The following is a 24,474-nucleotide window of genomic DNA, read 5'->3' on the forward strand; positions in this document are numbered from 1 at the left end:
GATTCCCGCATTCAGCGAGGATGTGAACTGATAGTGTGATGTAGAGACTTTAGACTGTCAGACATTCTTGAGGAAGACCCTTCATATACAGGGTCAAAACGTTGCTGTATGTTGCTGTGAGGAATAAAAATATGCATGTAGCTTAGATACACATTTGCACCTTTTATGCTGCCCTTGAATCTTTCATTTGACTGTTGTAGAATTGGATCCAGAGTCAGGATCCCTTACATGGGCGTACATATACCGCTTCCCTGGATTACAGTGCTTGGTTAGTGCTGCTGACTACATGCAATATTTCATGACATTCTGTGTGTGTCTCAGCGTCCATTTTTATATTAGCCCATTCAGTATGCTGGCTATATGGCACAGCTACCTTAGTTTTGTGTGGTTTTGCAACACTGCTGTGTAGTTTGTAGGTGGAAGGGTTAAATTCTTTTCAGCATCTAGGAAAGCTGAATGGGAAAGGGAGCTGGGAAGCAGCTGGACAAGCAGTCTTCAAAAAGACTGTCCCAACCCCACAGAGGGCCTGTAGTGTACCACAGCCTGGCTAAACCAGAGGAGGAAATATCTACCATATGAGATAAGGACAGGAACAGTCTTCATATCCCAGTGACTTCTCCCCCCCCCCCCCTCTTCTTGGAACTTGTCACAGCCAGACCTGCTGTCTTCAGAGCCAATTTTAACAAAGGACCTTCTCTCAAACAAAAGGGAAAATGTAATTTGGAAATTATGACTGATCTGTACGTTGCATCCCGTCAACAAGTATATTTTATGAAACGTCACATCACCACAAATCAGACGCAGGTACTCAAATCCTTGCAAGATGCTCAGAGAATCCAGACTCGTATATCTGAAAAAATATGCATCCGAACATATTCATGTGTGGGCTCAAACCATATGTAAAATCATGAGAGGGAACTTTGCCATCATATTTTCATTGTGGGTCCCACCCACACGAAGTTATGAAGGAAATTTGGATTTCAGTGCCCATCCGCTCCAGTGTAAGCCAAACCTCATGGGTGCTGGAAAGAACTGAATGGGAGTTACCTTACCAAGGGTTTAAAAATCGCATATGGACTCATATTTAGTGGTCAGCCCCTTGGAGTGCACTGTGTGCGCAGACTGCCCTGTAATTCCATGTGACTCCACACAAAGAATGGAAACTTTCTTTTAATTGCTCCTGTTTATTTCAAAATATTGCTTGTTGTGTATTAATATGGTACTTCCTTGAACTCCTATGTAACAACTTTTTTTGTATATCTTTTGTACATATCTATATTTTCTACTGCTAGATCTTTTCTAGAATAAATCTACAATTTATCAGTTAAGCCTTGTCCGTTTTAAAATGACTCAAACTCCAAAGATTGTGTTCATAATTCATAAGTCTGGGTTCCAGTTAACCTGTAGCATATTGGTGGTGGCAGCATATATCTGTGTGGGAGTCATTAGAACAGGAGTAATCAGGACAGAGGCGGGATCGATAGGTATAGTCTCCTCTCCTCTCTTGGTATGTGACAAATTGGTGGCAGGGCATGGGATAATTAAAACATTTGTGCCGTGAAACTTTCACAAGGCTTTGACTCAGTGCTAATATAGTCATTTTTTGCTTGGGAGTAAGGCTATAGTGTATGTACCCTTAGACAGTCTCCCCCTTTCTTGTTTTTTAATTCTGTCTTTTGTTTGGCAAGCAACTGTGGAGATTACTGCTGCTTATCAGAAACAGAGCAAGGAAGTGGTGAACATAAAGATGAAATAACATCTGATCCAGTTGTTGGTGGAGGATGATGCCCTACACCAATTATGCAAAACAGACCCTGAGCGGTACATACAGCTCGTCCACAAGCTGCACGAGGAACACTGTACAGAGCATGAACGCAAAGCAGAGTGTGAGCACCAGCTGTGGATGGCGGAGCTCCAGGTGTGGAGTTCAACCCCACAGACACGAGTTCAGCGGCACGAGGACCGTGCAGCCCAGACAAGAATACTTCCCTGTCCCAGAGAGAGAAAGGAACCTGGACATTTTCCTGAGGGGGTTTGATAAGGTCTGCGCCAGTACCAGCTGCCCACCGAGCAATGGGCCAGGTACTCGATCCCAGGGCTTATGGGCAAGGCCCTGGAGGCATTTACAGAAATGCCCCAAGAATAAGATGGTGACTACAAGGTCATAAAAGCAGCCTTGATCCGGCAGTAGATTAAGGGGTGACCCATCACCCAGTCTGAGAACTGGGAAGATATGGTGCTGAAGGAGCAGTTCCTGGAGACTGGTACAGCCAATATCCGCCAGTTCATTCTGGACTGTGACCCCAAAGATGTGGACAGCTACATCGCCAACCAGAGGCAGGGCCTGTGGAAATCCGGAACCAGCTGGAGAGTGGGTAAGCAGAACAGTGACTCTGACAGACCCTCCCCCCTTGTCCCTAAATCCTCAGGGGGGTCTGCTTCCTCTCCCCCCTCCTATGGATACTCACAGATTTTTTTCCTGCAACAAAGTGAGCCATTTCACTTGCCCTGACACAAAGAAGACGGCCCTCTCCTCCTAGCTCCCTGCATCTGCCACAAGTGTTCTCTTGGTGGGTGAGGGTGGTAGAAAGGACACTGGCAACCTGCAAGCCGTCACTGTGGGAAATACTGTGACTGTGGAGTTGCATCATACTGATGCAGAAATTACCATCATCTGCCCTGAACTGGTGTCACCCACGGACATAATTCCCAGAAGGACTGTGACTGTGATGGGAATTGGGGACACCCACCCTAGACTGCCGATGGCCCAGGTGTATCCCAATTGGGGTGCAGGAAGGGGTTTGCGGGAGATGGAGGTATATGATTATCTGCTCGCAAATGTATTGCCATGATCTGATGAAATGTACCAGGATAATGTCAATGTTTCTGTGAATAAAAATATTAATGTCATATGTGTTCCTGTGGAGGTCAGTGATGCTCTGGAAGGGTGTAGCAGTGACAGTGACAACGTGATGTGCACCCCTCGAGTTCACTGAACTGATACAGCGTAATGATGCTGAGGCATCCTGTGACATGGCGGAACTCAGTGATGTCACACCTGTGTGTCATGTCACGGAGGATACTCCTATACCTCTGGTAATAAGTACGGACAGTGGTCCAAGATATAGCAGCAATGTAAGTTGTACTCTGTCGGAGCCTGGCCAACTGGTAAACAACACTGTGTGAGTATTGCAAAGTGCTGAGTCATTAGAATGAAACAGAGGGGTGATCTGAGCTTCCGGTCTGCATGTATGCAGAACCTGAGAAAGCTGGGTGCAGATCCATCTGTATTCTAAGGAGTCCACGCTTGCAATAATGCTAGAGGGATCGATCTAGGTTCTGCCATGATGGTTGGTAGCGGCAAGTGTGCTTGGAGTAGCCTATCCGGGAATAATTGGCGACAGAGGCTGGATCTATAGGTATCATCCTCTAGTACGTGACATGAAGAATTATCATTCATTCTAAATGCATGCACGACTGAATGGCGAACGATAAATTTGTTCGTCGTTTATTTTCTGTATGCATAAAAACAGAACGACGGATCAGCCTGTGTAACAGGCAGTTGTCAACTATGCATGACTGCCTGTTCACTGTGAATAAAGACGGGTGGGCTGGAATGATCCCTGGCCCGCTCTGCCTACATTCATTGTATGATGATCAATCCTGTGTAAAAGCATAAACGATTATCGCTGGAATGACGTGTCAGGCATCTGCGCCCGACAAGTTGTCCTGTGTGAAAGCACCCTAACAAAGTAATAGGAAAAATAGGGTGAAGCTATCCCGGGCTGCAGATAGATGACCTATATGGTACTTGTAGGTCCAAAGGAATATTATACTGATTAACGCCCTGCTGATGGTGGGTGTATTAGATTGTGCTGGTAGTAGATGAAAGTGACTGGAGAACGGCGCAACCATCCAAAACATAAAAAGAATGTAACAGGGAACATATTCTCACTTCTCCAATTTTATACGAGTAAACCAGCAATAAACACATTTTGAGGTTCAAGACCTCTTTATCAGTAATGCCGGATATAGCACAGTCAAACTGCTAACACCGAGCTGTCTGTCTTGTGCGTTTGTGAGTGACTTACATGCTCCGCCCCTGATCACATGACTGTGACATCATCCAAGGTCCTTCATCCCCAGTGAGGGATTTACATGCTACACCTCTAATCACATGGTGGTGACATCATCACAAGTCCTGTATGCACACGGCTGCTGTCCAGCTAGGTGTTTGTTAGTATTCCATAGCAACTGAGGCAGCGGGGGTTTGTAGTCCACCTGTAATCTGCACAAAAGATGCAGGAACTTTGATGACGTCACCATCATGTCATCAGGGGTGGAGCATGTAAGTCAATCACTCGGGATGAGCATCACCGTCATGTAATCACAGATGGAGCATGACGGGGACATCATCACAGGTCCTTCATCTCCAGTGCTATGCTGCTTCTGATCCCTATTGTATTGGATAAGCAAAATATGTAGCAGTGCTGTGTGTGTGACGTGTATGTAGCGCAGCTGTGTGGTGCATTGCGCCACCAGAAACACTGGTACTATGATTTCCTAATAATTACTTGTAATGCTATAACAGTAACAGAAGGAGGGTGATAAGGACAGAAAAAAAAACAAAAAAAGAAAATGTATATAAGAAAACAAAATGTAAAATCATGTATGAAAAAGTGGCTTTTTTGAAGGTGCATGAAAATAAAAACAATTTTAATACATTTATAAACTCTAATTAAAACCTTATACCTGGAGAAGGATTCTGAGAGGATCCGAAAGCTCGCTGTAACATCATGTATTTTTGTTATCATATCTACAAGATTACTGGTTTCTCTCACCGAGAACAATCACACTTCGCTCTACTGGCTAACACCGTACTAAACATTTTTTTTGTTTAAACAGATCTAATTAACAAATATATAACTGAAACAAAACCGAGGACCATATTAGACAATGTATAACTGTACAGAACAGTTAAAGGTCAATGAAGCAGGGTATGCATATAGCACTGTTAGAAGTATATAATGTACAGCTTTGTGGAGACTAAACAACTTCAATAAATATAAAGGGAAATAAATTAATATATAAAAACCGATTGTGGACTTTGAGAAATGATGAAGGGGCACATTCATTCATGTGATTATGTACTTCATACATTTCAGCTGTATCCATTCTTCATTTCCCCAAGTTCACAATCAATTTTTTCTATTTTTTATATATTAGTTTATTTCCCAATATACGTATTGAAGTTCTTTGATCTCCACAAAGCTATACACACAGTACATTATATCCATACCCTGATTCATTGATCTTTAATCATGGCCTGGTATAGCACTAGCCCATGTGTAGTTAGTCTCACTGCGGGTGTGCAACTAAAGCAACTTGCAATCTTTTGATCGCCTCAATAATACACTGCAATACTTCCATATTGAAGTGTATTATAAGGCTACCCGATCAATCCAGGACTCGCAGAACTTCAGGCGTGCTCTAAAAACGCTCCTCTTCAGGGAGGCATACCGCATTCAACATAAACAAACCCCTCTGTACTCCGCCTGATAACATGCTTCCTGACCTACTGACTGCAATCCCTGCTAGCCATCATAAACCGCTCCTGCAGTCATACCGATTCTGCCGTCACACGGCTAAATGTCTGACCATTGTCTGTGTGTATAACATCCCTCACTCTCCACCTCACCCTACCGTGCACATCTCCAGCCCCTTTACCTTCTGTATCACCCCATTACTTGTAGTATGTAAGCTCGTTGGAGCAGGACCCTCACCCCTATTGTTTCCATCAACTGATTACTATGTAACCGTCGTTCTGTAATTTTTGTCTTTCTGTATTCCCCGTCTATGTAAGCGCTGCGGAATATGTTAAAGATTATTATTATTATGTGTGGCAGTGTTATTAGGCACAGCCTTTTATTGTTAGGCCAAGGCTTCCAGGGTAATCCATTGGCACCCTGCGATAAGATTGTGTGATGCTGATAGGCTTCAAGGGTGAGTATCCTCCCTTGGTAAATCCATAGAGGAGTTAAACAGATGGAATTTAAGTTAACCCTCATACCGGCTGTTGCAAGAGTGCCAGCTGTATATTATAACTGACACCTAGAGCGGATGGGGCGGGCACAGCTCCTGAGCCATCATTGTATGATATGGTGTGGAAACCGAGCACTGATGCATGATGTAGTTTTCTCACTCCATTTATTACTTTAGTTGCCTGTCTTTGTACCTGTTCAAGCTCTGATATGTCCTTCTTGAGTACCGGTGCCCAAAACTGTACACAATATTCCATGTGTGGTCTAACCAGTAACTTGTAAAGGTGAAGAACAATGTTCTTGTCATGTGTCCCTAGACATCTTTTGACCTCATGATCCTATTCACCTTGGCAACAGCTGCCTGACACTGGTTGCTCCAGTTAAGCTTGCAGTTACCTAAAATCCCCAAGTCCTCTTTCCTATCAGTGTTCCCCAGTGGTTTCCCATTTAGTGTGTAATGGTGACATGTATTTCCTCTGCCCATGCGCAGAACCTTACGGTTATCAGTGTAATCCGCATTTGCCACTTTTCTGCCCAAGACCCCCAATTTTTCCAGAATAGGACCCAAAACACACCACTCTGGTACCCCGCTAGTAATGGTGAACCAATCAGAGTATGTACCACTTATAACCACCCTCTGCTTTCTATCACTGAGCCAGTTCCTGACCCACTTGCACACATTCTCGTCCAGACCAAGCATTCTCATTTTATATACCAACCGTTTATGTGGCTCAGTATCAAACGCTTTGGTAAAGTCCAGATACACAAGATCCAGTGACTCTCCCTAGTCCAGTCTAGAACTTACCTCCTCGAAGAAGCTGATCAGATTGTTTTGACAGGAGCGACCCCTCATAAACCCATTCCGATGTGGAATAATTCAGCTATTTTCCTTGAGGTACTCCAGGATATCATCTCTTAGAAACCCTACAAACATTTTACCCATAATAGAACTAAGACTTACTGGCCTGTAATTTCCAGGTTCACTTTTTCACCGCTTTTTGATTATTGGTACGACGTGCTATGCGCCAATCTAGTTGAACAGACCCTGTCATTGTAGGGTCCTTAAATATAAGAAACAATGGTCTATCACATTACCTAATTTCCCTAGAACCCGGGGTGTATGCCATGGGGACCCAGCGATTTGTTTATTTTAGTCTTTTTAAGGCAACTCTGCGCTTCTTTCTGGGTTAGACTGGTGACATTTAGTGGAGAATTTACATTATTACTAAAGTTGAGCGAGCATGCTCGGTTAAGGAAATTACTCGAGCGAGCATCGGCATTTTCGAGTAACTGCCTGCTCGTCTGGGGGGCAACGGGGGAGAGGGGGGGGGGGTGATCTCTCTTTCTCTCCCCCCTGCCGCCCCCCGAATCTTTTCTGATGAGCAGGCAGTTACTCGAAAATGCTGATGCTCGCTCGAGTAATTTTCTTAACCGAGCATGCTCGCTCATCTCTAATTATTACTTTTCATCTCATCTGACCTTTCCTTTTGCTCTGTAAATACACTGGAGAAAACTACTTAACCCCTTAGTGATCAGGCCTGTTTGCGCCTTAGTGACAGAGCCAAATTATGGAAATCTGACATGTGTCACTTTAACATAGAATAACTCCGTAAAGGTTTTCCATATCCAAGTGATTCTGACATTGTTTTTTCGCCACATATTGTACTTCATTTAGGTGGTAAAAATAGACCAATATCTCAAATATGTACAATTTTTTGATGAGATATATATTTCCATCTGTTTACTCTATTCTGGACGCACATTAGAAAAACTCTAGTTTTTTTTTAAACCATTTAGCAGATGTACAAATTTAACATTGATTATTAACATTTTAAAGAACATTTTGTTTTCCTACAAGCCAAGATCGCAAAGGCTGATAGGTGTCGGAATGATGGATACCCCCACAAATGACCCCATTTTAAAAAATACACATTTCAATGTATTCACTGAGCGGGGTCAGGAGTATTTTGACCCCACAGTTTATTTTCAGGAATTGATGCAATTTAGAGGAGAAAAAATAAAACAGATTTTTTTCTGTAGTGCACATGATAATGAGGATTTGCACCCAAAATGGATACCCGTTTGTCCTGTGTTCAGAAACATACCAATTATGGCCCTAACCTTGTATCTCTATGCACAACGGGGCCCAAACTGAAAGGAGCAAAACGATCGCTGATCTTTCAATCTTTTGAACGATATCTGTGTGTGTAAATGAGCCTTTACTTAAGTATTAACTCCTCTACTCATCCTGTTCTTTTATGTTCTTATTTATTTTCATTTAATTATCTTCTTATCTGTATGTACATTTGCATCTTTAGATCTATCCTATTATGGCCAGGCTTAGGACCCATTTAGACAACGATTATCACTCAAAACTCGCTCAAAAGACATCTTTTGAGCAATACGTTTTGTGTGCATTTACACGACAAGATGATCGCTCAAAATTCACTCAAAAGGCAGTTTGAGTGACAGTTTTGAGCGTTCACTTTGCATAAGTGTGTAAATGAAGGTTCACATTGTATGCAAAAGACAAGCAGGACTGCTATCTTCTGCATACAGCTGTCTTCTCGGAGCGCTCAAGTGGTATACAGCTAAGCGCTCCGAGCGGGGTATACAGAAAACAGCTGGAGCGCTGTCTTCTGCATACTTCTGCTGTGTTTACAGAGCGCTTCAAGCGGGGTATACAGAAGACAGCTGGAGCGCTGTCCTCTGCATATTCCTGCTGTGTTCACAGAGCGCTCAGTTGGTATACAGCTGAGCGCTCCGAGCGGGGTATGCAGAACACAGCTGGAGCTCTGTTTTCTGCATACTTCTGCTGTGTTCATTGAGCGCTCAGCTAGTATACAGCTGAGCGCTCTGAGCAGGGTTTTACAAAAAACAGCTGGAGCGCCGTCCTTTGCATATTCCTGCTGTGTTCACAGAGTGCTCAGCTGGTATACAACTAAGCGCTCTGAGCGGGGCATACAAAAGACAGCTGGAGTGCTTTCTTCTGCATACCCCTGCTGTGTTCACGGAGTGCTCAACTGGTATACAGTTGAGTGCTCCGAGCGGGGTATGCAGAATACAGCTGGAGCGCTGTCTTCTGCATACTTCTGCTGTGTTCTCCGAGCAGGATACCAGCTGAAACAATAGTATCTGCGGTATCCCGCTGAGAACTCAGCACACGGTGCTGATAAGACTCATCGTTGTCTTTCAGCTTCCTGAAAGACATCGATGAGTGAATCGTTAACGAAAACTGCACGATAGCAGCGTGTTTAGACCCAACGATTCTTGCTCAAAAGACGGCTTTGAGCTTATTTTGAGCGAGAATCATTGGGTCTAAATGGGCCTTTACAGGGCCATATGCATAAAACCATGTGTGAGGAAGTTTTACCGCTGTGGAGCTGGTGGTGAGCTAGCCTATCGGTACATATGGCATGCTGTTATGGCGGTCTTCCTGTTTTTTTGTGTGCTTAAATTTCCTCTGGTGTCACTTTGCAACAGTGTATATATACGTCGCCCATACGCAATGTAATTGCATATGCGCAGCATTGATTACACGCCCATACAGAATGGGGTCTCTTGTATACTTACCCTCCTCCTGGTCTTCACCGTGCTGACGATCCTCTCAGTGCTGTTGCCATTGGGCGGAAGTGTGTGTGCACCTGCAGCAGTGCCTCCTCCCCTCTGCTCTCGCCTCATCTCTAGTGGAACCAAAGAGGAGAGGAGGAGGATCCGGGATGCACGCACTGCCATCAGTGTGTGCATCCAATCCACAGCACTGCAGAGTGATTACTGGGCACCTCGCCCAGTAATCACATAATGGTGACCAAACATCACCAGAAAGTGGGACAAATGCCTGCCCCACTGAGGTCCTGGCGGAAGGCGACACACAGGGTCCCAAAGCGGGATGTCTGATCACTTTAGTTTTTAATATTAGAAAGTCCTATTGATTTTCACGTTAAAAAAACGCAGCAATATCATGTGGAAAAAACTGAGAAAAACTCAAGTGTGCGGGAGCCCTGAGGCCACATTCACACGGCCGGGATTCTTGCGCAAGATTTGTGTATTGCCAGATGCACAAATATGAACCCCATAGAATGAGGTTATGCACATGCGTGATCCCCCCATCCCTGCATCGTGATACAGGAAAAAAAATCGTGGCACGTCCTATCATTGGGCGTAGCCGTGCGTCGTATGCCCATTGTTTCCAATACGGTCGGCAAAGCATTGCACCGCGCACTAGGTCCATGTGAGTGCGATGCAAGGTTTTACATTGAAAACAATGGGAAGCACTCCTCGATCCTATGGTGCGGCTGACAGCCCAGGCGGAGGATCACTACTTCTCCAAAATGATGCAAAGTGGTTTTGATACCTCAGCAGTATAAGAAATAACCACCAATCACAGCACAGCTTTCATGTTACCTCAGCAGTATAAGAAATAGCAACCAATCACAGCACAGCTTTAATGTTACCTCCGCAGTATAAGAAATAGCAACCAATCACAGCGCAGCTTTAATGTTACCTCAGCAGTATAAGAAATAGCAACCAATCACAGTGCAGCTTTCATTTTACCTCGGCAGTATAAGAAATAGCAACCAATCACAGCGCAGCTTTCATGTTACCTCAGCAGTATAAGAAATAACAACCAATCACGGTGCAGCTTTAATGTTACCTCAGCAATATAAGAAATAGCAATCTATCACAGCGCAGCTTTCATTATTACCTCAGCAGTATAAGAAATAGCAACCAATCACAGCGCAGCTTTCATTTTACCTCAGCAGTATAGGAAATAGCAACCAATCACAGCACAGCTTTCATTTTACCTCAGCAGTATAGGAAATAGCAACCAATCACAGCGCAGCTTTAATGTTACTTCAGCAGTATAAGAAATAACAACCAATCACGGTGCAGCTTTAATGTTACCTCAGCAGTATAAGAAATAGCAACCTATCACAGCGCAGCTTTCATTTTACTTCAGCAGTATAAGAAATAGCAATCAATCACAGCGCAGCTTTCATTTTACCTCAGCAGTATAAGAAATAGCAATCAATCACAGCACAGCTTTCATTTCACATTAGCTATGTAAGAAATGAGAGCTGCGCTGTGATTGGTTGCTATTCGTTACAAATACATTTTTTCTTCTAGACTGCTGCCATAACCGTGTGGTGCTGCACTACTTCTCCGTCCCCCTGTATGTAGACACTGCAGCCTGTGACTATGTCCCTGTACACAACCTGCAGTAACGGCAGCGCGGACATTACACACTATCAGCAGACGTGTGAGGAGGGCAGAACAGCGAAGAAGGGGACTGTTTTTGGTGAGCTGAGCCATAGACCGCGGCTCAGCAGCCGACATGCAGCAGGACTGCAGTGCACTAGCACAAATGACGCCGGCTGTGACTGACAACGCGACGCTCCAGAGCGTACCATTAACCGTTCTAAGTGGGGGGAGTTACCTCCACAGCGACCTCTAGCGGTCCATCTCTAATACGTACGTCACTCAATGATCTGTTTTTCCCGCCCCGTTCAGTTACCAAGCAACGGCTTCTGGTCGCCGGCTTCTCTTCCCATCATGCATCTGGAAGGCAAGATGGCTGCTGCCAACTGTGATGTTGTAGCCAGGAGAGAGAATGATGATTCGTGAAAGAAATGGAGGAGACTTCAGTATTTCTGCTGTGCCTGACGGCCAGCAGCGGTGTGCCACTGTATTGCAGGAGCAAGGGCAGCAGTAGGCAGGTAATAAGGACACTCAGGGGTCAATGATCTGGGGTCAGTCCCTGCTATGGGATGTCTTTGTGGTGTTTGTGGGGTCCATATGGGGGTCATTATCACATCACGTGGTACAGACAAGCATGTATTTGCACAATCTGCACACCTCACTGCCGCAGTGTGGGCCTCATGGAAGTCAGTGGAAAATGCATATAACCGCGGAGGTCATGTGACATTCCCATTAACGTCTGGGGGGCGTGACTGTTGTAAGCGATTTTTATTGACAGGGCCACCATCAGGGCAATACAGGTAGTACAACTGTCAGGGGCCCAAAGTCCCCTCTTGACAGGCACCAACATGCTACCCAGTAGTCTCTGCATGGCATTGTGGAAGGTCCTATGTAGTGGGCAGCAATGGGCAAACCTGGTTCAATGAATGGCCAAGCACTGCCTGTGATTGGCTGAGTGCTATGACCAATCACAGGCAGCACTCAGCTGTCATTCATTGAATGGCCGAGCACTGCCTATGATTGGCTGACAACTCAGCCAATCAGATACAGGTCTTTCAGCAGGTGGGGATTTTAAATCCCCGCCTGATGAAAGAATTTTAAAGCGGTGCAGGGAGAAGACCCGGCTACACGATGCTGAGCCCCGACAGCGGCGGAGAGGTGAGTATATATTTTTATTACACATGCTATGGATGATTTTCAGGGAAGGGCATATTTAAAGCCCTTCCCCGAAAATCACTACGGGGTTGCCTGTCTTCTGCATACCCCGCTCGGAGCGCACAGCTGGATACCAGCTGTGCGCTCCGAGAAGGAAACAGCTGTATGCAGAAGATAGTGGTCTTGCTTGTCTTCTGCATACAGCGTGAGCTTCATTTACACAGCTATGCAAAGTGAACGCTCAAAACTGTCACTCAAACTGCCGTTTGAGTGAATTTTGAGCGATCACCTTGCCCTGTAAATGCACAAAACGGTTATCGCTCAAAAGTCGCTCAAAGGACATCTTTTGAGCCATAATTGTTGTGTCTAAATGGGGTATAAGGAGATATCCCAACGCCCAACTATTTGAACTCCTTCACTATTTGTAATTACCCGTAGTTCCGGCACCATGCCTACTGTGACACAATCCCTTTAAGGGATTCCATATGTTGATTGTTCTTATACCCTATGCTAAAGTTCTGTGCCCCCAGCTCTTATACCCGGGACAGCAGCTGGTCCAGGGGGTGGCCACCACTAACCTCTACAAGTTCCTCTGTAAACATGTGATCTGCCTGCAGGGATTTGCGTAGATGTATACTAATCGGTGGTAACATTACAGCAACCTTCCTAATATTGTGTGTGTCCTCAGTTATCAGATCCGTTGAGACACGAACTCCAGAAGTACTTTGAACGTGTCTAAGGTATCTGCCAAAATATGTTAGCTGCAGATCCTTCAACCCCTTCCCGCTCCAGGGCGTAAGTTTACGTCCTGGCAGCGGGGTACTTCGCGCAACAGGGCGTAAACGTACGTCCTGGGGATAGCGCAAGATCACTTATGATCACGCGCTATCCCGCAGCGGGAGTCGGCTGTCAGTCACAGCCGGCCTCCCGCTGCAACAGCGGGGGAGCATTGGAGATGCGCCCCCCGCTGTTAACCCCTTCCCAGCCGCGATCTATGTAGATCGCGGCATGGGAAGGGTTCACAGAGGGAGCACGCTCCCTCTGTGAAGTTGCTGGGCTCTCGCGATATAATCGCAGAGAGCCCGGCCTGTTGCCATGGCAACAGGACACCATAGCCTATGATCGCTGTATAAGCAGTAGCCTTATCACAGCAATCATAAGTGCTGTGCTGCAAGTCCCTCAGAGGGACTCAAATTGTGTTAAAAAAAAAAAAAAAAAAAAAATTTAAAAAAAAAACCTTTTTTAATGCTTTTTCTCATATTAGCATAGAAAAAGGTAAAAAAAAAAAATGAAACCCCACATATTTGATAATGACCCACCCGTAACGACGCGTATAATAAGTTGCACATGCTTTTGACCGTGCACGGAAAAAAAGCGTTAAAAAAAACCTAAAAAATTGAGGCAAAATGCTAATTTTTAGCATTTTGCTTCCCTAATAACGCAATAAAAGTGATCAAAAAAGCCGTATGTACCCCAAAATGGTACCAATAAAAACTACATCTCGTCTCGCAAAAAATAAGCCCTCACAGAGCTCCGTACATAGAAAAATAAAACCGTTACAGGACTTTGAATGTAGCGATTTAGAAAAAAGAAATTTCTAAAAAAAAAAGGGTTTTTATTGCAGAAAAGTGGAAAAACATTTTAAAAAAGTAAGAATTTTGGTATCGTTGTAACCGTACCGACCCGCAGAAAAAATGCATTGTGTCATTTATGCTGCATAATTAACGCTGTAAAAAAATAAATAAATCTATGGCAGAATTGATGCGTTTTCTCTTTCTGCTATCATAAAAAAAAATAAAAGTTTTACAATATAGTCAATGTACCCAAAAGTGGCACCGATAAAAACTACAGCTCGCCACGCAAAAAACAAGCCCTTATACGGCCGCGTTGACGAAAAAATAAAAGTTATGACTTTTGATAAATGGAGAAGAAAATCCGCCAAAAATCGTTGCGTCCTTAAGCCCAAAATAGACCATGTCATTAAGGGGTTAAAGGGATTGTACCAGAATTCATTTACATCATCTGTCCACAGGGTAGGTGATAAAAGTCTGATCCGCAGAGACCACCACCAATCCTGAGAATGGGGGTCCCATGTTTCTACTCATAACTGTGGGATCACTGCACCCCTTAGCAGTGATGCCAGATTAAATGGAGCAGTAGTCACACATGTTCAGCGCCGCTCCATTCAATTCAAGGGGGTTGATAGAAATAGCAGAGTACGAGGGCTGGTCTATCTCCGGCAGTTCCATTGAAAATGAATGAAGCATGCGTGACCACCGCTCCATGAAATCTCCTTCTCACTGCGGGGGTGCGGGAGGAAAGGAGGACATGGAACACTTGGCCTCATGATTGGTGGTCTGATCAGCAAAGTGAATTCTGGTACAACTCTTTTAAGTCCTAGTTTTGAGGTGGGGTCTCCATGTATCAAAATTATTCTGGCAGCACATGCCATAGATGAATTGAGATCTAGGGAATTTAGACTCCAAGTCATCACCCCAAACACTTTCTCATTAGGGATTCTTACGAGGGAATACCATTGCCAAGAACTGTGGGTAGTTCAGGCCTGCAACATTGTTTAGCTAGTTAGTATGTAGCAAACAACATGTACTCTTTCACACGGGCGACAAAGTCCTGTGATTTTCTTGCGTTGCAACAATGTGACAAATCGCATGTATGTGAAGCCTACGCTTTCCTGTGGGTTCCTTCACATGTGTGATGTTTTGTAGCGTGCGACATTGCGAGTCAAAAACCTCACGGGTTTCGCGATATGCACGCGATTTGCAATGTTTTGTAGCCCATGTTTCCCTATGGAGCCTTCCTCTCTGTTGCATCACATGGAAGTGCAGTTTTCGTACGGTACAAAGCAACTTCGACAGTAGGAAATCATGCTGTAAATGCCATAAAATAAGCCCTAGCTACAGGGAAAAAAAAGCAACACATACATCACTTAAGAAGCACTGTCAGCTCAGCCATGTCTTCTCCCTAGTCTCCGGCGCTTGTCTTCAGCATCTCTTCTGGTCAGGGATTTGAAAACCCCGCCCCCAGGAAGCCCTGCCTCTGATTTGCTGAGGGCCATGGGCTCAGCCAATCAGAGGTAGCGCTCCCTGGAGGCGGGGATTTTCCAAGACCAGTGCCGGGGACCAGGGAGAAGACGCAGCCGACCCAAACAGCAACTTCTTAGGTGATGTATTATTTCTTTTCTACAACTAGGGCTTATTTTTGGGGTAGGGCTTATATTTCAGGCCCTTACCCGAAAATCCTTGCACGTGGTGCTACAAACTTTGTAGAACAACTTGCAACTTTGTAGCTCCACAAAATTGTGGTATTGTCGCAAGAAAACACAGCGATATCACACGGACCACTGATGCGATATCGCTGCTATTTTTTTTTTTCTCGTGCCGATATCGCGTCGCCCGTGTGAAAGAGGCCCTAATGCCAGAACTCCAAGTGGACCATTGCCCAGAGCCTCGCATTGCCTCCACTGGCTTGTCTTTTCGCCATAGTACATCCTGGTGCCATTTCTTCCCTATGTAAGTAACTCGCTGGACCTGCCCGTCCATATGATGTGAAAGAAAAGGTGATTCATCAGACCAGGCCTCCTGTTTCCACTGCTCCATAGTGCAGTTCTCATACTCGTGCCCATTGTAGGCGCTCTCAGCAGTGAACATGGATTAGCATTGTCTGAGGTTTATGTCTGCAGTCAATGGAAGCTGTCCGTCCTGAGGCGATTCCAAAATGTCAATTTCGAAATAGCCGCGGATCCGCGTCATCGATGGCGCATCATTCTCTGCACTACATCTGTACAGGGTCGGATTTCGCTTCGAGATCTCTAATCTGGAACCGACCGGCTGTGTGCATGCGGCCTTAAGCAGACTCCTTATGCAAGCAAGATGTACTCTGCAAAAAATGGAGATGTGAGGATTATCTAAGGGCTCATGCCCATGAATGTATGGGTAGAACGCTGTGGGTCTCCCCATAGCGTTTTACCAATATCTGTAAACACCGGCTCTGCCGGCAGGGACGGTGTGTAGCTGGCTGTGCACTGCGTGCTGTGACCTTCCTCTTTTGTTAAATTCCATGTTCTGTTTCAGAACGGGGATGCCTATGAAAACGCTGCCCAACATGCAATATGAGGCTGTGTGAAATGTATAATCTTTGAGGTTTGTGGTACAAGTTTTTGTGCAACTTATTTGTTGGCACGATCTAGATACTGGTACCTGGCCTGTGGGGTCAATAAACAGCCTAGTTGGGTACAGCGGGGTGATTAGATCGGCAAGTGTTCATCTTCTTATAACTTTTCTGAAGGAAGAAAAAAAAGACCCATTTGTGACAATAAGAGAGAAAGTATGGTCTCTGGTTCATAAGGTAGTGGGGGGTGATAACACAAGCAATGCATGTTACCCCTTACTGGGATGATATATAGATAAACGGACAGGTGAATCTGTGTCTCCCCTCTGTGCAGCCTGTTCAGCTGCCCGGAGCCCACTACCCACACACTAACATGTAAATGAAAGCTGGCTAAAAGGGAGAGCAGCATTTTAACTTTATCTCAGGTTGTGTTGCAAATAGAGGCAAGCCTGGTGTTGTTTTAAATCTGCGCTAAACCTGGCTTAAGCCGCTTTCACACAGGCAACAAAAATCGCACCATTTTCTCATAACGCGACATTGCTACAAATTGCATGTATGTGAAGCCCATGCTTTCCAATGGTCTTTTTCACATTAGCGATGTTTTGTAGACTGTGACATTTGCAAGGTTTTGTAGCCCATGTTTCCCTATGGACCCTTCCTATGTGTTGCATTGCATCACACGAAAATGCGGTTTTCGTGCGGTGCGATGCAACTTTTACAGTAGGAAATACTACTGTAAAAGCCCTAAAATAAGCCCTAGCTGCAGAAAAAAAATAAAAACTCATACATCACCTAAGAAACACTGTCAGAGCAGTGGTTCCTGGAGGCGGGGATTTTCCAATCCCTGACCAGGAAGAGATGCCTGAAGACAAGTGCTGGGGACCAGGGAGAAGAGGTGGTGGAGCTGACAGCACGTCTTAGGTGATGTATGTGTTTTCTTAGTTTTTTTTATGCAGCGATGGCTTATATTTCAAGCCACTGACCCCCCCCCCCCTCCCGAAAATCCTTGCTCGTGGTGCTGCAAAGTCGCTTGACATTGTAGCGACAGAAAATCACAATATCGCTGCGAGAAAATGCAGACCACCAATATGATATCACTGCAATTTTCTTGTGGCGATATTGTGTCGCCCGTGTAGAAGCGGCCTTAGGGCTTATTTACACGACTGTATAACGGCCGGCCGTGAAAATGCTTCCATCTGAGCAGTTCTCCCCTTCCCTCCCCCTCACCAGCTCTCTGCCTCTCTCCTCCACTCCGGCGTTTGCAATGGGATGGGGCTCCGCTCTGTCCTACCCACTCTTATTGCTGGCTTTGAACAAGGGGCGGGAGCTTAGCTCCGCCCCCTCCCCCCCATATATCCCACCCACTCCCATTGAAAATAGCCGGAGGGGTGGAGAGAGGCAGAGAGTTGGTGAGGGGGAGGCAAGGCGGGAACTGCTCAGATGGAAGCGTATATCGGCCAGCCATGAAAACGCCGGTCGATATACACTCATGTAAATAATCCCTTAAAAGAAGAGCACACTATCAATGCCTAAGAGCAACACATCCTGAGATATATCACCTGTATAAAAACAGTTGGGAATGACCAGAATAAGAGCTGCGGTCATGTGCAGCTGATACTTATCTCCCACTTCCCAATAGATTCTTGGCTTTAAAACAAGCCTAAACTCGGTGTTCTAGCTGTAACACAGCCTGACATACAGCCATTAGTAGCAAGGTCATTTCTCATACAATTTTGGCTACTGAAGTGCCTCCCTGCAAGGAATTAGGAGATATGTGGTTGGCAAGGAAAGGGTTAAAGGGTGTATTTTAAACAGGTTTGTCCTTTGCATGTATTTACATTAGCTCAAGTAAGGGACAGGGGTATAAGGAAAGAATTGGTAGAAAAGGGTAGTGGGAGCAATTGGAGGATTACATATCTAAGGCCAATACTGGGACTTAGCAAAAGTGTTTAAAAGTAATTTTAAAAAGTGTTTGCAGGATACAGGGATAAGTGTCTGATCTCCGGGGTCCCACTGGGAATCCAGCAGTCCCAAAACCTGCGCGGCTTGAATCCCCATATGAATGTAGCAGTGGTGCGCATGCATGGCCACCTCCAATTGGAAGATTGCCAAATTCATTGATTTCCCTCAGTCCCACAGAAGTGGATGGAGGTGGTCATACGTGTGCTCCATGAACCATATGATATGTAATGTGAAAAGCGCAAAAAAAAGTGTTAATGTAAAATGGATGTTTAAAGAGTACTTGCACTTTCACCTTTTGGAGCCCTTCTGCTCCGTTGGCTGTTTTTGGCTTTTTCCGGGATCTGAAGTCCACCCCATATAATGTTGGGTCCATCTTCAGCTGCTGGAGGGAGCCAAAAACAGCCAGTGGAGCAGAAGTACTCCAAAGCGGAGGGTGCAGGTACTCTTTAAGCAGAAGGAAAAAAACAATGGAGGTCAGTTATAATATACTGAGTTACCACAGAATGTACAGCACCCAGACCTATTCCTATTAATGGGACCTGCACACGATACTCCCTGGGTGTCGGACGCTTGTGGTTGCGTCTCTCCATGCTCCGTCGGATGCCTGGACAACCCATTTAATTGCAGAGAATGAATCGTATATATAAATTGGTCCGAAATTTCTCTTTGCGGTACTTGGAGGTGACAGGTGCCTTATCGGGGGTATAGTGGGTGCAAGAAGCCAAGTGGCCACCTGCAGTATATGAATCATTAGTTTGTAGTCGGCAACCATAAGTAGGGGTAATGGCTCTGCCCCAGCCTGCAATGCCACATTTACTGTACTGTAGGGGGCAGCACTTCAGTTCTGGATATAATCGGATAGGAAAGAAGTACGGGTGATGGCAGTGTCACAATGACACCCAGTTCTGATAGATACACCAATCAGAGGATTGCTGGTGCCATCAGAGTACTACCGGTATGTCCTCCATGGACAAAACCCACAAAACCAAAGAAGGTGCATATAAAGCTCCATTCAAACCTTCTTTGCTCCATCCAGGGGTCCCATCTGGGTGTTCATTTCAAATCATGAGAACGGGACCTGGACGGGGAACGTCTCTTCACCATTATTGAAAACTGCTGAAATAGAGGCCCGCAGGTTTTCATTTCGACATCTCTGTTAGTTGTGCCAGAAAAGAATAGCATGCCCGAGAGAGAGGTTCCCTCTCCAGGTCCCGTCCAGCGACGCCATTTTCATGATTTCAAAGGAACACCCCGAGGGGACCTCGGATAGATCCAATAACATGGTGTGAATTAAGCCTAAGGCTGGTGTCACATATGCGTCGGAATCTCTGGCCGGAAGTTCCTTCACAGATCCGGCTCAAAATACCGCAAGAAAAAGTGCTGCTTGTACTTTTTTCTATGTCCCAAAACCAGGCAGCTGGGCGGTAAGCGGGCAGACTCCACTATAGTCAATGGGGTCCGCCCGGCGCTGTTCGGTTCTTTCCAGAGACTGAACTGTTTGGCTGAAGGGATTCCCCTTTCCTGCTCCCCGAACAAAGTAGAAAAGCGGAATCCCCAATGCAGATAGGAAGCCACCCTAAGAGACAGGAGACTTTCCCTCTGAGAAACATGAATAGCGACAAATATGTCTGCTATTGCAAGACCCGCCGGCTCCTAGATCTCTGAACGGGACATTGACTCTGTCATGGATCAGCAAATGTATTGCTGCATGTATAGGCAGTTACATAGTATACATTAAAAGTTTGCATCATCTCTAGAAGGCAAGATCAGCTGTTGTCACCCTTCGGTGTGGCCCAGGGCATAGCTATATGGGGTGCAAAGTTAGCTGGTGCACCTAGGCGCTGATGTCTGCGGGACCCAGAGATGTGGATTATAATGACATGGTAGGTGGAGCCCTGGAACATATTACTAGACTATTAGTATGACTGGTTACAATGTCATACTCATGGTTTTTTTTGCAAGAGATGTCTTTCATCAGTTACTGATGGATATTGTCCACTAGATGGCGCCATTGAGCTGCAGGCTTTACCATGCCATACATTGTGTTCAGTGTGCATTACACAGGATAGATAGAATCTCTAATATTTTTATGTCTGTACCAGGAATAGTACAAATTATATGGAGGATTAGCTCATTTGAGTCACAAGTCGTTTCATTATAAAAGAGGATGTAGGTGCAGCTTGTTTATATGGCATATCCAGGGTTGTTAAGATTTTATAAATCACCAATCTGTAGGAACAGGAGAAGCTGGTTCAGGTATTGTGATTGTCATCATGTTACAGGTCACAATAGATGCAGCTCATGTGTTCAGATCAGTATGTACTAAAAAGGATTTATTCAAAGCAGACAGCCCTTTATGTGGGGACTCTCCATAATGCTGGGGCTATAAAAATAATAATAATTAGTCACATGTGGTCCTGCTCTCGGGGACTATGTTTAGACATTCATGAAGAGTCCCTGCAAAGAACACATTGCCACCTAAGCTTTTTTGTAATGAGCATGGGAAATGTGCATCCTGATTGGCTGCATTAAAGGGGGTAACTTGCAGATTGTGGGGGTCCTACTGCTGGGATGCCTACTGATCTCAAGAATGTTGCTCCGAAGCATCCCCAAATGAATGGTCGTACATGTACATTACCACTACATTTATTTAGGGTCCACTGGAGATAGCCAAGCTCTTGAACTTGGCTAACTTCAGCCCCATTGAAATAAATGGAACAGCAGTACACCTGTGCGACCTCTACTCCATTAATTTGGAGCCCCGTTCTCTGGATTGGTGGGAGTACCAGCTATTGGACCCCAAGCAATCAGCAAGTTATCCCTTATCCTGTGCATAGGGGATAAAGTGTTTTTTTTTGTTTGGCTAAAGTTGAGGGCCCTACAATAGATCCCCTCTATTCATACTTGGCTTGTATTAACCCTTTCCAATCCAATTTGTATCCTGGTTTTCCTAGGGGGCTTACTCTTTTTCTGCCATTATACAACCGCGCTATATGCTGGCTAAAGCCAGTACTGCATGAGGTGACACGTTGGATAGTCTCGCGAACGTAGCTCTCCTGCGCATCTGCTGTATTGCAGTGGAATGGCATCACTACCAGACGCCGACTGTGAACATGATGATGATGACATGTGAATAAGACAATCAACCACGTAGTACCTGACAGGTGTTTGCACTATGTGTTGTTGGCACTTCAATTGGTGGAATATAATTGCTGTCATATGTGTGTTTTTTATGAAGACCATGATTGGTCCAAGGTGGATGTATCATTGCTATATATACCATGTCTTGTCATTTGTATGTTAGCATGAGGAAGGCACAACAGTGCCGAAATGTCGCATTCATTTGTAATGGGGTAATAAAACGATTTTATACCTCCATACATCCGTTCATGCTGCCAGTTCATCATTCATATGGACATTTATCTGGAGCCTTTCTGGTTTTTTGGCTCTTAAAGGGGTTGTCCTGCGCCGAAACGTTTTTTTTTTTATTCAATAGGCCCCCCGTTCGGCGCGAGACAAACCCAATGCATGTGTTAAAAAAAACAAACTGTTTAGTACTTACCCGAATCCCCGCGCTGCGGCGACTTCTTCCTTTCCTTACTAAGATGGCTGCTGGGATCTTCACCCACGATGCACCGCGGGTCTTCTCCCATGGTGCACCGTGGGCTCTGTGCGGTCCATTACCGATTCCAGCCTCCTGATTGGCTGGAATCGGCACACGTGACTGGGCGGAGCTACGAGGACCAGCCAGCTCTCCGGCACGAGCGGCCCCATTCACCAGGGAGAAGACCGGACTGCGCAAGCGCGCCTAATCGGGCGATTAGACGCTGAAATTAGACGGCACCATGGAGACGGGGACACCAGCAACGGAGCAGGTAAGTGAATAACTTCTGTATGGCTCATATTTAATGCACGATGTACATTACAAAGTGCATTAATATGGCCATACAGAAGTGTATAACCCCACTTGCTTTCGCGGGACAACCCCTTTAACTGGCTTTTGCATTTTTTGATTGCCTGACCCTGGTAAGGGATTATTTAGTGCTGTTGGTGGGACTGACTTTATTCTCTACACATTGGATAGGCTCCGACAGCAGAGAGGCTGGCAATATACAGTAAGAGAACCCCGACGGATGTCTTCAAACATAGGAGCTGAACAGCCTTAAATCATAATGTCTTCAGAGGTCAGACAGTGGATTGGAAAGGGTTAAGGCCTTCGGTACACTAGTGAATTTGACTCTGTGGGCTGTCTGTGTTAAATTCACAGACGGCACACAAAGCCATTATAGCCTATGGGACTATACAACCTGCCATTGTTTGGTCTGCGTGAAAAAAAACTCATCGTATATCCTATTCTTGTGCAGATTACATGCAAGAATTGGGACATGCAAATGCATGTTAATGTGCGGGCCTTCCATATTTGGGACAGGCGTCACATGTGAGCTGTGTCCCAGAAGCTTGGGTGCAGGTTGGGCACACAGTAAGTGTTTCAGAAGCCTTAGAATGATTTTTAGATTGACTTGAGACTCGTCATTGTAACTTGAGAGGCTATAGTAATGCAGCCTACAAGTACATCTGACAACCACATATATGGCCTCCACATGGCATTATTTACATTGTAAACAACGCCAACAGTGATCCAGCTTATTAACAGTGCCAACAGAGTGCTCTTCTTCATGAACTGTGCCAGAGGTTTCCAAAACCACAAAAAATGAGATGGACAGGGAATGTTGTTATAAAATAAGAGGCTATACTCACCTTTACAGTCCATTGCTGCCATATCTGTGCTCCAAACACTGTAATGATGATGTACCTGACATCCCAGGGTACCACTGAGGTCAGTCATTGGCTGCAGTGGTCATGTGGCGAGTCATGCACATGAAAACTGTTGGCGAGCACTAAATTGGCAGCATTAGAACAGGTCAGTAATGCTGCTTTTCTTATTTTATAACTTTGCCTCCCTTTATCTACATTGCTTTTGGCCTTCGAAAACAACTCTAAATCATAAAATGTTGCCTATGGACAACTGCCACAAGGGGGAGCTCACCGCATACATGTTTATACAGTACATTCCATAGTGCCAGCTTCCATCAGCTTTTGTAGGAGGCTTTCCTTTTTCGGATGGGAGTCCTGGAGAGTAGGTAAATGTTGTTTTAGGTTGTGCAACCCTATCCATCTCTAAGCTAGAAAGACAGGCTGGTGATCCATGGTGACTTTTCTTTTTTGTTTCCTAGTTGCCGTTTTCGGTCATTGGATCGCTGAATGGCGTGCACATGTTTGCCAATAATCAGGATGTTCTTTTAACGTCTGTACGCACTGAGAACAGTCGGGTGGTGTGGCGAAGCTTCCATGACAGGTAAGTGACTGATGGGGGGGCTATGCGTTCTCTGCACCATTGTCCTCAACTGGATCATTGCTGGCCATCCTATATGTCCTCCGGATGTCATTTAGCCGGTGATAGCTTGCTCCTGACTGTCAGATTTAGTCAGTATATCTCAAAAGATGTCTTACGAAATGTAGTGAGAAAGGTCTCTGTGCTGGGGCAACATGGGGGGCTATGGGTGGGCAGCAGTTCATGACATTGAAACATCTGTCCATCTATGGTCATCATTGGGCTGCTTTACAGGACCAGGATCCTACCAACATTAGCATAGACTTCAGCTTTCTGTCCTGTATAACCTGAATTTCCAGGTGGTGAAATGAGGTTTCTATTAATTCTTGTTTTGGCATTCTGCATCTACCTGCATCAGAATGGATTATCCAGACTTCTAAAACCTTTTCCTTGTAATAGGTCATGGATATGCTAGTTACTAATTACTTACTAATTTGCTTCCCTTATCGTACCCCACATCTTCATCATACTGGCGTGCCTGCAACCAATTTTACGAAATTATATGGTTGCAGGTTCTGTTGGGCTCTTAGCTTTGTGGAGTCTTAGAAAGGCCCTTTAAGAAAACAAGGCATTCCCTTACCATATAAAAGTACAAAG

At 45.1% G+C, this 24,474-nt stretch overlaps 1 protein-coding gene across 1 annotated transcript in view; it reads left to right on the forward strand.

The window, feature by feature from the left end:
• Positions 1-11,595: 11,595 nt before the first annotated feature.
• The window catches only part of FUZ (fuzzy planar cell polarity protein), a 59,786-nt gene continuing 46,907 nt past the window's right edge, over positions 11,596-24,474 (forward strand). The window contains exons 1-2 of the mRNA XM_066607228.1: positions 11,596-11,758; positions 23,720-23,841. Coding sequence (XP_066463325.1) covers positions 11,672-11,758; positions 23,720-23,841 — 209 coding nt within the window. The 5' untranslated portion in view covers positions 11,596-11,671. The remainder of the gene's footprint in view (positions 11,759-23,719; positions 23,842-24,474) is intronic.

The sequence above is a fragment of the Eleutherodactylus coqui genome, chromosome 6 (genome assembly GCF_035609145.1).
Source record: "Eleutherodactylus coqui strain aEleCoq1 chromosome 6, aEleCoq1.hap1, whole genome shotgun sequence".
Taxonomy (NCBI): Eukaryota; Metazoa; Chordata; class Amphibia; order Anura; family Eleutherodactylidae; genus Eleutherodactylus; species Eleutherodactylus coqui.